Source organism: Drosophila subpulchrella, chromosome 3L, assembly GCF_014743375.2.
Source record: "Drosophila subpulchrella strain 33 F10 #4 breed RU33 chromosome 3L, RU_Dsub_v1.1 Primary Assembly, whole genome shotgun sequence".
NCBI lineage: Eukaryota > Metazoa > Arthropoda > Insecta > Diptera > Drosophilidae > Drosophila > Drosophila subpulchrella.
In genome coordinates, this window is record NC_050612.1 from 21,578,989 (window position 1) to 21,595,889 (window position 16,901).

Genomic DNA, 16,901 nt, shown 5'->3' on the forward strand with positions numbered 1-16,901 from the left:
CTTGAATATTTGTTTGCCTTATTTTATTTTTCTCAAGTTAATAAAAGTAGTCTCTCCAGTCCATAGCAGTGGATTGTTATATAAAGTGAATAAAGCTTTACACCAAGATGGTTTCCTAAATTAAATTATCGTTTTATTATTAAATTCAAGCTTCATCATAACTTTATTTATAAGTTCCCTTTTCTTGTTTTCGTTTTTCTGAGATTATTTTAATAAAACGCCATTCCTGATTGTTGTTTTGCTTGCTTTTGCATGTAATGGATATTCTAAGAATTTTCCAATTGAGTTGTTTACGCTCAGCGGATGAATAAAAAAGTCAACGACTAACCCTTCTCCCCAGCTTTCACTCGATTACGTATGTATTCGAATTCGGAATTCCTTTTCATAATTGAATGACCACAAATCTGGAATGATTTATGCTTGTGCGATTTGCATTTATGGAATTAAGTCCTGCCCTTTGTAGTTGTCCCCAGAATAAAAGTAGTTTGCATGGAAATTGCCAATTTCTTCAGGCCCTCCCCTCAGGATCCGGAATCTCTTCTGCTCTGGCATTTCAATTAGTTTTATTAAAAATGCATGGCATTCGGGCAGAGACAGCCCCCGGATAGAATAATTCAATTCGAAATAAACGGCTCAAGTGTTGGTAGTTGTGCTGCTCTAATTGCTTTCTGTGCATCCAATCAAATTTATTATGCGCTCATCCATCAATAGTCAATTAGATAATTATGGGATTGCAGGCGAAATCAATTGCGCCCGCTGTAGGCGTATTTTCAATTTGATTGTCGGTCTATCAGTCTGTCTATCTATCAGTCAGTCAGTCCATCAGTATGTCTATCATGCCTGAAATCCATTTTCTATTTGGCGGCGGTGTATCTCTAATTGCCAATGCAATAATAACTAATCACAGGCATTGATCATATAATTATAGTTTTTGGATGGCACAAAAACATCAACAGCACTTTTTGTTTGATTGCATTAGATGGGGCTTAACAGTTTTTGTTTAATTAAACGAAAAGTTTTTGAATAGAAATGAGATCTGATGAACAAAATATTATTTATTTTTTTAACACTCCACTCTCAATGTTTTGACGTTGATTAAATTTCAGGTATTTTGAGAAATGCAAACATTTTCTAATTGACAAACAGAAAATGCAGTTTGTGGGAATAAAATATATACTATATAGGATAGATTTGTTTTGGACTTTAAGAGCTATAATTTAAGGTATAAAAACACTCTATACTTGCACTTTATATATTTATTTATAAATGACAATAGGTAGATGAATGATTTTTATTATTTATGATGACTATTAATTGCATTATTTCGACAATTACTGATTTAATGATATAAGTGGCAAGGTGGGACTATCTTTTATACGCCACTGTGCCCCCAAGCATGCACAAACTTATTTGCCCCCTCGATAAGCTCGTTGTTCAATTAAAAACCCCACGGGTTGTCGCTGTCCTTATTCATCACGCCGATTGCCTCCCCCCTCGGCCAACCGTCTCATTGAATGTCATTGAAAAATACTTAATTAAATTCATCAACGCTTGACATGACGCGCCCGGCAGCGCAGAAACAGGAGCAGTACTTCCTGGCAAAAGGATGTGGGGGGAGTTGCAAAGTGGCGGGGCTTACTGGCAGCCAATTGGCAAAAGTGAGAAGTTCACTTTGCCGCCATTATGAGGACCCATGGGGGTCAATGGGTGGCCATGTGGGAGTGGGTGGTCCAATCTGGGTGCTGATCCATGTGCGAGTGGGCAGTGCTTAATTACATTTACACATGAAGGCCGTGTTTACAAGAGCGGCCACTGAATGGATGCAGCGGCGGGAGATGATTGCCGGTCGGTTATGGGGTTTGACAAGCTTGATTGCTTCCAGGTTCCCACCTGCCTGCCCCCCATGAGGACCATCAGTTGGCTGGAAGCCATCGAGGACCACACAAATCGATTTGGCGGGGGCTCTTTGGCCTTGTTGCGTTTTAAACTTACAGATTTGGGGTATATTTACAAAACCAGCAGGTTGCAGGTTAAAAGGAATTTTTAAAAAAAAGAGTAAGATAGTTATAAGTAACAAGGAGTCGGGAAGAACTGATTTTTAAATAATTAATATTTAATTTTATTTTTAATGCTCTTATTTTGCTAGTAAGATAATAACAGACAATATTGCGTATACGCAATCATCTAAAGTAGGAACATTTATCTGGGAACTTAAACAGTGTTATGTTATTTAATTTTCCTATGATAAAAAGTCATCTTTTGTCGCCTTGCATAGTCGATGTGCCCGCTTTTTTTAATTACCACTTCGTTGCCCATCAATCGCCTGGTAAATTGGACAAACAATACTTTCGCAGCCCATTTCAGGTTGTTTCTCATTATGCTCCGCTTTACATAATGGGCTTCGACACATTGTTGTGTTGCCTTTGCTCCATTAATGAACTTTTTGCCATTGCAACACTTTCAGAAAAGTGTTGATTTTCTTTTTTTAAGTTTTAAAATTATTTTTAAATATTTTCTTGCTTTCTTTAATATTTGAGTTATTTTTTAGTTTTAAAGATAGGATAGGTGAACTTTAAAGTGTAACTTGAACTTTTTAAAAGAGAACGGATACTTTTTTAATACAAAACTTAAAAAACATATTTACAAAGCTGTAAAAACGTTAAATAATTTTTTTTTTAAATTGATTAAATTTTTTTTATATTAGGTTAAAGTTTGAATTTTCTGTGTTATTTGCAAAGTTGTTCAGAAGTCAGTAATTAAAAGAGTAAATTGAACTTTTTTTATTTAAACTTAAATGATCGTTTTCGGCACGTTTTTTTTTATAGGATCAGAAACCAATAAGTTTAATTATTTTTCAATTCTTAAAACTTTTAATTTAAACATAAGTTTTGCTAAACAAAATTTTTGAAGAGTTGGAGATAGTAGAAAATATTTTTAAGGCTGCCATTTTGTAAATGACATTTTATGTTGATGGCTTCAGAAAATATTTAATTTAATTTTAAAAATTTTTTCTCTGAAATATTTGGTTAGAGATCATATTCTCAGTGTAAGCTTTAAGCTTTACTTACGTGTGCAGAATCGCGGCTCATCGCTGCCGTCGCCGCAGTCGTTCAGATTGTTGCAGTACTTGCTGAGCGGCACGCACCTTCCGTTGGAGCAGCTGAACTCGGCGAGGGAGCAGCCCGTGGAGGCGGAGGAGCCGGGTGCCAGTTGTAAATTGGCCGGTTTGCCGGGTCCCAGGGAGCTGCTGGAGCTGGAGCCGTAGCTGGTTGGGGAGCCAGAGCCAGCTGTTCCGGATCCGGAACCGGGAGCAGCTCCTCCTCCTCCTCCACCGCCACCTCCTCCGGCGGCAGCTGCTGTGGCAGCCAGACCCAAACCGATTCCCAGGCAGAGGAGCAGCGTCAGCGTTGCCGGAAGAGGATGTCGCCGCTGTTGATGTTGCAACTGCTGGTGTTGCCGCTGTTTCGGTTGCAGCAACTGCTGTTGCTGCTGCTGTTGCGACTCACAATGGCTGCTGCAGCTGGAAGTCATTGTGGATGTTGCTGGTGTTCCTGTCGCTTTAATTGCACGACATTGTGTTGGATTTGTCGTCACTTTTAGCAGCATTCTAGCCACATTTCTGTGTCGTTCATTTGGCAGCCATTTTCTGGGCCGCCTCAGTTTGCACCTCGTATCTCTCAGTCTGCTGGTTGCTTTTGTTGCTTTATGTTTTGGTATTGTTGCTGTTGCTGTTGCTGGGGCAGTGTTTGTTGCAATTATTCGTTGTTTCAGTTTCTTTGGCCTTTTTCTGCTTTTGTATTTCTGGCGCCATTTCAATGTCATTACTGTTGTGTCTGAAAATGTAGGGGAAAATAAGAGATACTCTTAGTATTTAATTCTTTAAATAAGAGTTTTACAGAATTTCTTTGGAAAGTCTTAAGAAAATGACTCAGAATAACAATTGCTGTTAAATATTCCTCTGAAAAGAACTGAAAGAACTGAATTCTTAAAATAATAAATTATTTAAAGTTAGGTAGATATTTTCTATTATTTAACTATTTTTAAAGATTACATTTTGATTCCAAGTTTTAAGAACACATTTGCTAAATGATGAAATTAAATTTATTTCGTTAAATTATTAAATTATATTGTATGTTTTATATTTTTCAGAAAAGAATTGATTTATTAAAATGATGTTTTAGTTAAAGTTAGATCGATTTTTTTACTCTCCATCTATTTTTTTAAATTGTTTTTTGATTTACATTTTTTTTAAACCTATATATACCTATTTAAGGTTTTGGCTTGGTTTGGTTAGTTTAATTAAACTTCGAAATAATATTTTACCTTCTCCTACACATTTATGTAATATTTAATTTTTAACTTTTCTTTTACCTATAATTTTAAACATGAGCTGTTCACCAGTGTTATGCTGTTTTTAATTTCACACCTTATTAGCACACAAATTGCAAATTACAAGCCTTAATTGCATTTGAAGCATTTAAATTATAATTAAATTCCGAGCCTAATGATTAACAATCTCGGTTTTACAGAAGCTATGTTTTTTTTTTGGCTTCTGGCAAATAATTTAAAATATTCAAATGCCTGGGGCAACAAATTTCCACATGCCTCGCTGACCGATTACACGCCAAATTTATGGGCAAATATTTATCGCTGCGCGTACACAGTAGTCGTATTCGAACATTGGAATAAATTCTCCCGATGCGGCCAGGCCCACGACCAATGAAAATCATAAATATTTGCAGCGTAAACAATTTCTTCTCATGTTTTTGTTTTTTTACCCCCTAGTATTTTTATTATTTTTTGTAATTTTTCGTTTTATTTTTCGGTTTCACTGCGACTTTCTCGCATATTTTTCACGCCGAGCTAAGGACGAATTTTCACGCGCGTTGCACATTATGGAAAGTTACGAGTATTTTTTGTGGCATTTTCCTTTTTTTTTCCGCTCGCTGGGCGTGTAACGGTTTCATTTTGTCCTTGTTTTCCGACTTTTCCACGATCCACTCTACACAATGGATATATATATGTATGCATGGAGGTCTGGCCCGCCAGTCGGTCGGAATTGATTAATGTGTTTTCGGTGCAGCGAAAAAGGGGTTTTTCTGGGGCTGTCGATTGCAGCTTGCCAGTGATAACGATGAGTAGAAAAACAACAGCTCTAGTACAGCCCTCCGCCGCCTCTGCCAATGATTTATGAACGTTGTTTTGGGGGCCTTGCAAACGCATGACCCCAAAACACTGTCCAACATCCATGCCGCAGAGTCGGCAAGTCAATGAGTGCTACGGGGAAATTATAGAGCAAAAATCGCGGAAAAGCAGGAGACTAAAAAAAAAAGCAGTAGTAGTTGCATAATTTTAAATTAGACGCTCAGACATGGAACAGACGAGCTAATGGAATGGGTGAATGCAGGTTTTTGTATGAGGTCTGCATAGTATCTCTGGGACGTTTTCTGAAATTCAGCGGCGTCAGCAGACAGCAGATGACGCCGGCAACCAGACGGAAACTGATGCCCATGTTTTTTCCAACCAGCTTGTTGCACAAGAGAACACAAAAATACCAGAGGTTTATTTGGGTTCGAGGGAACTGGGATATGGATTTGGAGTTGGAAACTCCCCGGCAGTTGGGGACAATTTTTGGTAAACTCCCCGACAAGTGCAGTAAAGTCAGTTCCAATAAACTTTTTTCAACAAATTGGCTTTGGAAGCGGGTTCGCATCAAGATAAATGAGCTGGTTTATGTGGTTATAAACGGATAAGTGATTTATTATTGTTTCAATCATGTGTAAAAATGTTACAATTTAGTTGCAAAACTTCGGCAGTCATAAAAATTTACATTGTGAGTAAAATCACAAAAAAAACATAATTCAGAGGTGTTCCCTAAAATAAAATGGATGTTCCCATTTTTGGAAGTAATTATATTTTAAATGAACGTTAATATATTTATTATACAATATGTTTAAAGAGCTTGCTTTAAATAAATTATGTTTTATGTTGATAATGAACCAAATGTTTTATAAAATAAAATGGGATAAATCCAACAATATTTTAAAATCAAATCTTTACTTAACATTTGTTAAATCAGCTCTTAAATTGTCATATCACTCCAATTAATTTTCTTCATAAAAAATCGACATATATCCCAAGTTACAAGAAGTCAAGTGGCTTCATATCTAAGGCTTTATGTGTTTTTAAGGAGTCTTGCTTGTAGCCAATATGCCTGTGACGATTGTAGAGGAGTCAGCATGTTGTTTTTAACATTTTTATGGTCGAGCAGCCACTCCTTCCAATTTCGCCCTGCATTTCGGCCATTACAAAGTCTGGCGTCAGTAAAATTCGCCACAAAATCGTGCAGTGCTAAAGTAATCCCCCCGGGGAGGAGACGAAAACTGGACGCTGTCTAGTCGTGCATTAAATTGCTAATAAGTTTTAATGTGGCCAACTTTGTCTCAGCCAAATGGGCTGTCTTAAAGCAAAACATTCTCATTCAAATGGCTGCCCCTTAACTCAATGTCAAAGCTATTTGCTGCGATTCTCCACGAACCGAGAGGGTAAACAGAAGCTGTTTTTCTTTTTATTTTCTATTTTCAAGTCATCTCATCACGGCAGTGGCTTATCAGGCGGGAGCCACACAGCCAGATATAGCCATCCCCCTATCTGTTTACGAGCCAGAAGATGGATATGGAGCTGCTGCCGCTTTAATGGATCTCAAAGGGATAGCGTCGATATCAACTTTCGTCAAGCACTGGGGATGTGCGAATGTGCCGCCCCCTTTGGCGGCCCACGTTGACTTTCGTAACCCCACATTTGGCGGGGCAATATTGCCAGCCAGCCCCTCCACATATGCAAAATAGTTGCACATAAAAAGTGCCGAAGGACTCGAGAATCCTTGCAGCCAACGGCTGGTGTCAGTTGTCGTTACTGTTGCCGCTGTGTTGGAATTGTCGGTAGTCATCATCGTCTTTATCATCATTGCTTGAGCACTGGCACTGGCTCCTGCTCATCCTGGAACTTTCTGTGGGAAACCGGAATGGAATTTAACTCCCGGTGCACCGAAAAAAACTGTGTGTTATTTGGTATTCTCCCTATTTTCGCATTGAAGAAAAAATTATCTATATATTTATGAAGATACTCCCTTGAAACTAAGAATCTACAGCCCAATCCACTTGGATGACCCAATGCAAATTTCTTGTATTTATTACAAAGGTTTGCCATTACGTACATATGTAAAGCAATTAATCAAGTTATGTATTGTTTAAAATGTAAGGTAAGTTGCCAAAAAAAATTTTAAGGTTATATTCCTAGAATACCTCATAGGACAAATTGTTATAGAATAATATTAAAGTTTAATGAGATTGTGCATTAATGTAAGGTATATTTCTGTTTCTAAGTGAATTTTATATTTTTTTATTGTTTATTTGGACTTATCTTCTAAGGTTGTATAAAAACATCACGTTAAATCAAAACTGTATAAAAAACTTAAGATCATACAAATGTTTTCTCTGCTTATGTCATTTATTTTCCCTTTTGCTTCCTCCTTCTGATTTTCCCTTCTCAAAGTTTTCCTCAATGGCGCAGCGGAAAGGGAAGTGCAGACACAGACACGCACACACATGCACACCGCCTGCATTTGTGGGCGTGAGACTTTAAATTTCGTTGCATATGCGAGGGCGTTCTGGCCCCTGTGGTTCAATGCATTCAATGCATTCAATGCCGGCCCAGACGCCTCATTAGCGCTGCGATTCGCAGCCAAAATGCCACATGATAATTGCAGCAATTTGGCCCCGAAAAATAAGGCGAGACAAATTGTATCGCACGAAACTTGAAAAGTTGGTCGACGCAAATTGGAGCCAGCGGAGAATCGCGTTTTGGGGTTACTTCGAAGTTGGCAATGGGGCCAAATTGTAACGAGCTAAGCGCCAGCATACAAGTATTCCCAAGTTGCCCCTTTGCAAGAAGTCAAATTTCTTTTCGGCACGTCAAGCTCAAGCTCACGTCATCAAAGTTTTCTTTTGGCAATGTGTGCGCCATTACGACCGGAAATGCCACACAGGAGCTTGGATGTCTGTGTGTTTTGTACACATATGTGTGTATGCAGAAAGCGCGTCAAAGTTATTTAAACACCAAAGCGACTTTCATCATCTCGAGTTCGCTGGCAAAAAAAGGCTCTCACATGTATGTAGATACTCCTTGTCGCCCTTCTCTGCTTTCTTCGCCAAGTACTTTCACTAAGCCGCTTAGTGGCACGCAGGCTGCAGATCCCGAGTTCCGGATCCAAAATCCTGGCTGGGAGCCTCTGTTTGCGGGCGTGCTTGTTTACCTAACATGGCTAATGAAACTCGAGAAGGAGAGTTGCAAGCCTTCATTTCTTTTGGCAAGCTGCTTGTTTTAGGTGGAAGAAATCCGATTGAAAAGGGTACTAAGATATGATTGTTTTAATACCCTGAGTAAAGGAAATCCATTTATTTGGATAAACTCAGGGACTTCGAATGCCAAGAAAAAGTTCAGGTGTACCAATTTTCATGAATAAGAAATGATATGATAGGCAGAACTTATAGTTTATTGATAATGTAGTAACAATCATTATTATAAAGTTTGATTTCTAGTAATACTTGATGAGTTACAAATGTTTTTCATAGAATAATAATTAAGTCTAAACTTATTTCAATTTTTTTTAAACATTTTTAACCAGTCCAGGATTGCTGGAAAAACCCTTTTAAAAAAAGTATTTCATGTATTGTAATTTAAGAACTATAAGACCTACATTTTCTTTTTATTTACTTACATACTCTTCATGAACATTCTTAATTCATTATTATTCTTCTTCCGTTTTTATTTTATTTTATTGTACTTAACACACTCAGCGTAATACCTTTTACTCCTTCCGGTTTCCCCGTTTATTTTTCACTTTTCTGGGAAGTCATAAAGCTGGCACATGAGCAAATTAAGCTCACTTTAATGGACATTTGAGATGTCAGGATTTAATTACTCGAACGACACGCAACACTTGAAGCCTTCATGGGGATTTTCGGCCAAAATTGATGGCATTTTCCTTTCGGCTGTCACTCGGCAATAAAAATGCGAGCACTCAAAATCGTTTCAGTCATTCGGGCCACCCGTTTTTCGAATCGATTCGGTGGCATTCCATTGTTTAGCCTTTGATTGTCATTCACTCGGCGCGGCGTTAAAGTGTATTTTAATTTGATTTCATTGTTCGCTGTCATTTGCCGTCATTTGATGGCCGGAATGAATATGAATTGAATTGGCTGTGATGGGGGGTTCTTGTCGATTGGGGACTGGGGCAGTGGTCTACGGACTCTTTCGGTCTCCAATGACATTCGTTTCATTGCGTTTCAACAATTCGATTAGCACCGAAATTCAGGAAAACTTGATGGCCCGAATGGCGGGCCTTTCCCAATGACACGGCTTTATAATTAGTTTTTAGTTTCGGGTGGACTGCCATTCGAAATGGGATGCTAATTAATATGACAGACGCAGGACAGGAAGTGGGAAATTTGATTTCATTTGAGAGTTTCATAGTGATTTCCGAACAAAAGCTATGGGGTATTTAATGGGGGGCATTAAGTGCCTGAATTTAGAGTAGTGTGTACCCACCTAATGAGGCACGTATGGAGTGAATAATTTAAGTGAAACGATATATAGTCATTAGTTTTTTTGGAAGCCAAAAGGAAGGCAACCAAACTCTATTTAATATTTAATTCGACACCACAAAATCACCGCATTCAATTCAATAATGCATGACCAATATGTCTAACAGTTGTAGGCATAAATAAAAAACACCGCCAACCTATTCGTGTTCAAATAAAATATTAATAAAAGAAAAATACTAGCCCTCGCCGTTGGCTTTTTAATTAAAAATTTAGCGATAGTTGAAATGTGAAAAATCGAGCATACGCCGTGTTGTCCGACTTGAATTCGATGATTACTTTTGAATGAATTCCGATATTTTCCATGCATGACGGGTAAATATTGGCATTGCCCTTGGCAAATTTGGCAACCTTTGATTGATATGCGTTTAAATCGATTGGAGTTGGTGCCTCCAATCTCGGCTGCTTGTGCATATGTCATTAATTTCAAATTCCCTGCTATGGAAAGTGGGTGGGACAGCTCCCGACATAAATGTCAGGCCTGTCGACTGTCGCCTGTCAAGACCGCCTCCCTCGTCCTTCGCCCATCTGCAGAGCCATCAACGATTCAACTCTCCGGTTGATTCCGCTTCATGCCGCCGATGTTTTCGCCATTATTTTGCTTAGCAAATATTCAGAATGTGTGCGTTGATTCTTCTCCGGGCGCATTGCATGAATTACTTTTGCCTTTGTTAAGAGCAAACACAATGCCTAAGTTGATGATGGCAGCCTGACGCCGAGCTGATGCTGATGTGCGTGCCTAGGATTTGTGAGCTGTAGGCATTCAAGGATGCGCGACCCACATATATGTGTACGGAAAAAACAGGCACTGCAAATAATTATTATATATATATTTAGTATTTTTTATAATTTGTCTAACACTTTGTGCACCGTAGTAAATTCAGATTTGTTTGCTTTCCCATTTAAATTCATTTTTACAGTCACTATGGAGAAGTGTAAAAACATTTGACATTTAGAAGTACACATTACATTAGTCTTTAAGTATTTAATATCACATAGAATGATTTTATTATTATAAAATAAATAATAATTGTACAAAATTAAACAATAAATAGTTCTTAATCATTTTTAAATTAATATTAAGATATTTGAATATTAGCATAAGAACTGTTCATTTTTGTATCACAGTTAAATATTAGAATAAATCTATTTTGTTTGAGACGTTGTCTAAGGTAATAATTTCTAGTATTTCTAAAGTTTTATTCATCTTTTCCCATAAATCAAAACGAAAAGTTCTCCTAACTCAAATCTTCCGAATATTCTCCTTGTGCATTTGCAAAACATCCAAGACAAGGCCTAGCAAATGGCGATGGTGGCTGAGAGAATTCCCCCAATGCTAAATATTCAAATCAGAATGAAGACCGAGGCGTTGTCATATTTTGTATTTTGTATTTCGAAGCTGCTAAACATTTGTCACAATGCCTGCTCACATCTGCCGGCGTTGGCAAATGGGAAGGAAAACATTTTCCCAGCAACTTGGCAATGTCGCATAATTCCCGACGAGTGTGAGTGTGTGCAAAATTATGTTTCGCTTCTCTTTACTTAAAGGCAAAATTGTTTTTGTCCCAGTAATTTGTTTTCTATTCAAATTTTCGACTGTGCGGGTTAAGGTGTGGATTTGAGGGACTCGGGCCTGCTGTAATTCCCTTTAAGTGCCGAAAATCAATGGCGAAAAGAAGCCGCTGAACGTTAGTCACTTTTGGCCCAAAGGCAGATGAATGGTCCACCCACAGAGCCTCGTTTTTTGTCTTTTTTTTTCCACCACCCTGCAAGTACTCCAAGTGGCACCACTCAACTTTTCCAGCGCGAAGTGGCTTGCCGTTTGGAATTTGCAACAAATGGCAAAGAAAAATCGAAATAGAAATTGAGAAAAAAAATCGAAATTCAAGTGCTAGCTCTCGAGCTATTTGCATAATGCGACTGCTGCATGAATAAACCATGTCGAACCAGGCTCTCCCAATTCGCGGTGTTTCCACTTCGACCCCCACTTTTCAGCCATTTTTTCCGGCTTTTCCCTCTTCATTCCACTGTCTGTGGAAGTAAAACGTTTAAATCAAATCAGGCAAGGAATGTTTTTTATCCCAGCCAAAGCTGCAGACAGCAGAGGTTATGATGATGCCCACATATATAGCCTTAAGCCCATACGGAGAAAAAAGGACTTACAATTTGTGTGAAATAAATTGATTTTAAAAGCTTTCAAAATTCGTAACATAACCAGGTATACAAATTCTGAATCCAATGGTTCCTGCTTTTAGTGAAAGAAAAGTATATTTAAAAACTTTTATTTTTAGTCCCTTTTCTAAGACAAACTTTGCTTAGCCTCAAACATGCTTAAACATGTTTTCCTTCAAATACTTTTCCAAACTTTAGCCATTTTCTCGGTGTATGCGATAAGGTCCCTAACGCTTGATTGAACATTTTTCGCCTGGAACAGCTGCAAAGTACCTTTCCATATCGCCGGCCCCGCAGCCCCCGCCTTTGAGGACAATTTATGTGGCTTTAAGGACAAAAGCGTCTGCCGATGGGCCTTTGCCCTCATAAGTATGCCATGAAAAATGTATGACGGCGCGCACATAAAAAAAGCGGGCATAAAGGAATACCCTTTGGAAAAACTACACACCGAACAGAAACTGACAATGAATATCAAATGTCAATGACAGCCGCAGCGTGGAAACTATCCTGCAGGACGACCAGGACTCCAGTCAAATATGAAATAAATCACTGGCCGGGTTATTGACACGTAAGCAAATATTTGCAGCCACCAAGGAAATGTCAACTTGTTCCCATCGACCGAGTTTCCACCCGCTTTTCCACCTTTTCCTGGGCAAACACGTCGGCATGCAAAGCAGTGGGTAAAGTGGGAAAAGAACTTTCCAACCAAGAACTTTCCTCCGGAAAACTGGCAGCCTGCTCGTCAAAACTGCGCTAGCATGTCGACAGCAAAGTCCACTTAATCCAAATTCTGTAAAAATTGTCAGCGCTGGGAAATGGGAAATGGGTAGCTGCTTTTCCTTCAACGTTGACTTTCCCGGCGATAAGGACGGCAATGTCAGCCGGCTGACGTGTGTGCTAGTGTGTGTGTAAGGACATTTCATTATGTGGGTGTGTGTGTGTGCTGTTTGCTTGGCATGCCATGTCATCAATTTCGCCTTGAATTTGTTTACCCTCTTGGCCTGCTGACTGTCATTCCTGCGGAGTGGTCGCAAAACGGGGGGAAATCAGGGAAAATGCGAGGAAAATGCTCACAGGCGAGGTGGCTATTTGCCGTAATTTTGGGACAAGCAGTTTACGGCAAAGGGAGTGCAAAATGTGCTTGTCTATCGCTAATTAGGCCGATTCGAGGCAAGAAGAAAAAGGTACTTTCCAAATTAATTAAACTGGAGCAGGCAAATAAAATGTTCAATTTGACATCTGAGTACAGTAACAGTTTTTATTTTATTCTGCTAAAATGACAGGTGCTTAGATGCACTAAAAAGAATTGAAGAACAAAAAAATTTTAAGTTTATTCTACACAATGGCGTTCATACCCTAATATATTTCAAAAATATATTGTAAGATTAATTAATGGTTTAAATATATATTTTTTTACAAGGTAATCTTGATAAATAAGTTAATTTTCTTAAGCCTAAATTCTTAATTAAGATTAAGTTAAATCATTATAAAGCAATTGATAGATTTGAATTTTATTAATATAGTAGAAGGTTACCTATCATTAGCAAGCAAGTTTCTCTGTGTAAAGAGCTTCCATTGTAAAAATCTTCTTCGCATATTTCTAAAGTAAGTAAAATGAAAAGATATCTTCAAACAGTTCAGTTAAGTAGTAAATACATTTTCTTCAAATATATATTCCGATCACACAACTAATGGCGAAAGGGAAGGCAAACATTTTTCAGGTTAACGACGCTCGCTGAAAGTTCAACAAAATCATCAGGGTCACGATGATGTCTTCTTGCCAACTCATCCCCTCATCGTCTATTTCGGTGATGTCTGCATCTTCCTGTCAGCTCACGCATTTCACTACCCGGTAAAGTGTTCAATGCATGTCCTTAGACACACACACAAAGGTCCCCACTTCGTCATCCAGGATCCTTCAACTCATCCAGCATCCTTCTTCGTCCCCGCATTCCGCCGTTAAGTGATTGGTGAAATGTATTTGCATAATTTTTACAGATTTCTCAATGGCTGTCATGCATAATGCTCGGCAAAGGACCTGCATTTGCAATGATAGCCCAGGACCTGGAGCCTGGTATCCTTGGTTAGCCACCTTCTGTCCTCCATCCACATCCCCCCTCCCCATCCTCCTGCTCCTCCATGTTTTTTTCCAAGCTGGCAAACATGCCAGTTAAGCTTCTCCTTTTACGGCGTTGGTGATGGAAGTTTTTGCATATGCGAATATTTTATGCAGATTTATGTCAACTTTTTGGGCTACGTGTCCTGCATCCTGGCCACGTGCATTTATTGAATTAGTGTGTGCCGGTGAGCCTGCCACCCAGTGTTGTAAACTGCCCTAAAATGTTGTAAATTTTTCGGGGCATCAGCTTGTCCTGACACCGGGCGGAAAATCAGGGGGCGGGCAAGAGAACACGGGCCCAACTGTCAGGCAAACAACGAAAAGTTGTTTGTGCCCTACTCAGAAGGAGGCCTCCTTGCCACCCCCACTTGCCACCACCCAACAACTAAGCCACCCACCCACCCACACACGCATGTACGACAACAAACATTCGCAATTGTTGTTGCCGATGTCGCCTGTCGCTGAAGCCTGTTTCCTGTCGCGTTGCGACCGATTCCCCATCTTCCCTCCTCCTTCCTCTCCCTTGTGACCAACCACTGCCCGCTTTCCCCGTATTTTCCCTTAATACCCTGTAACAAAGGTATATTGCCTTCGTAAAGAGGTTAGTTATGGGAAAAAGTAAGCTTGAATCTTTTCTCAATGATAAAAGAAATAAAAGTATATAAATTGTACATTCAAAATATATTTTATTGCTGTTTAATGTTACTATATCTGTAAATGTCTTTTTATTTTAGATATAAAAATAAAATAAGCAATATATATTTTAGTTTATATTTATTTTTATCAAAAATAAAGATTTTAGCTAAAGCAATTTTTTTAGTATCTATGAAATGTTATTACGGTATTGCATATACTGTTTCTTTATCGATAACTTTTTTTTAAATATCAATTTAGTTAATTATGGTAATTTTAAAGAAACAGTAGGTATATCCTTATAATGAAAAAAGAAAAATATAAAAATAAATAAATAATATATTACGAATTCAAATAAATGTATTAAATATTATAATAATAATAATATAAAAACATATGCTATTTTTGATATGCATAGAATGCTTTAAACTAAAGGGTATCCCCTAGCAATATTTGTTTTTTTTTTTTTTATAATGAAAAGAGAAAACTTATCTCCAACTTTATGATGATTTCCACAAAGAGAAGACCGAGGGGAAAGGCCGGAATGGAATGGAAAAAAAGACTTGAAGCTCCAACTTCAGATTGAGAATGAGAATAAGGACGGGAGCAAGTTTTCCTTCTTCAAGTTGTCGCTGCCGACTTCTTGTTTGTGTTGTGCGATGCTGCTTTTCCTTTTCCATTTCCATTTCCTTTGTGTCCGTGTGTGAGTTTCCCCCTCAAGTCAGCCGAAGACTGAAGTGGGACAACACTTAATTTTGTGTAAGTACTCACTCAGCTCATTAACTGAGCCAAAAGGAAACTGGGCCTCGTCTCGCACCGGAAAATGCAAATACCGAATTCAAAAGCTCTGGCCCCGCAGCACAGGGGAAATTAAATTTAAGCACCGAAATGGACGAGCAGAAAAAAGTGAGGCATCCCGGAAAAGCATGAGGAAAATGGCTAAAGCAATTTACCAGCGGCTGTGGCGCATCTTCTTCTTTTGGCCAAGTGGTAAAATGGTAAAATGGGAATTACAGGGGAAGGGTAGGGCCGTTTGAATCCGTTTAGTTTGCGCCAAGTGGAGCCATCAATCAGGAAAACACACTCACGCACGCACGCACGCAATCATTGCGAATTAGGCAGGGGTGTGGGGATTTTCCGGGGCTTTCCCGGGGGCCTTCCAGATGCGATCGTTGACCATAACTCAGCTTGACGCTCCCTGGCAGTTTGTGGTCAACAACAATGCCACAAACTGCACTTTCTGCCGCTTGAGTTATGGCCATAAAATGGCATTCAAAATTGCGGAAATGCCAAACCATGAATTTCTTTGCAGCAACTGAAAGGAAATTTTTGGCAGCAAATTGCACTCTCTCCCCAATAAAATGGTCATGCCATTGATATTGAAACCATTACTAAATTTCACTCTTTTCAGATTAATAGGCTGAGTAACTTGAAAAGAAATAAATTGTCGCCTTGCTAGTTTAATTTAGTTTAAATATCATTATCATGGAAATTGAAATCAAATTCACAGTTGTTTAAATGAAAAGCAATAAATTTTTGGCAAGCATAGTAAACAAAGAGAAGAAAATTATTGTCTGTGAAGTTTTGAATTATAAAATAGTGCTAATAAAATGGTCACTAAAGTTCTGTCTTTTAACTAATTGTTTTTAAAAAGAGATTAAACTGTCGAAAGGCTATAAAATAAATGTGTGAGAATTTCATAACTTAATAAACGGGATGGAAACTTTAAGTGACAATAAAAATAATATAAAATGGCAAAATAAAATCAATTGAATTTAAAAGATGATTTATAGATTTCTAAGGATCAGTAATTAAAACATTATTAATAAGTCATGTGTGTAAAAGTAAAAAAATGTCTATAATTCATATAAATTTGATTTTAGTCCAATATTTTCACATCCGTAAAAGAGAAATGTGTCAAATAGGATGTCAAGTAAATTCACTTTGGCCTGGAGTAGCAAACCATTTCCGGAACTCGTTCTGCCAGATAAACGAGATGTGTCTGCTGAATAAATCCCAAAGACTTTCGTTGACATCACCTGTGCGACTTCCCACGCTGGCTGTCTTTCAGGAATTCAGGTAACTGCATCCTGTGAATTTTCCATCACGAATGTCAAATTGATACCAATACGAATTTTCTAAGCCCAACAAATCCGACAATGTCGTCTAAAATCCGTATTTTGTCATAGTTGAATATCAAATATTTGCTCAATAACATTTTTTTATAGAGTAAGTTATTGCACCATAAAATAGGAATTTAATTTGAGAATATTTTATTAAATTCTTTTCGACATCGATTCAAGTTTATTGGAACA

At 38.2% G+C, this 16,901-nt stretch overlaps 1 protein-coding gene across 5 annotated transcripts in view; it reads right to left on the minus strand.

Annotated features, from left to right (window-relative positions):
* Positions 1–16,901, minus strand: part of LOC119552583 — a 47,531-nt gene that overhangs the window by 14,403 nt on the left and 16,227 nt on the right. For 4 of the 5 annotated variants that reach the window (XR_005219721.1, XM_037862215.1, XM_037862214.1 and 1 more), the window contains exon 3: positions 3,069–3,833. Coding sequence is in view for 4 of the 5 variants with exons in the window: in XM_037862215.1 (XP_037718143.1) it covers positions 3,069–3,833 (765 nt within the window). In the remaining variant the exon portion in view is untranslated. Of the gene's footprint in view, positions 1–3,068; positions 3,834–4,371; positions 4,453–16,901 lie in introns of those variants that run through there. The other variant, XM_037862216.1, reaches the window with a different exon arrangement.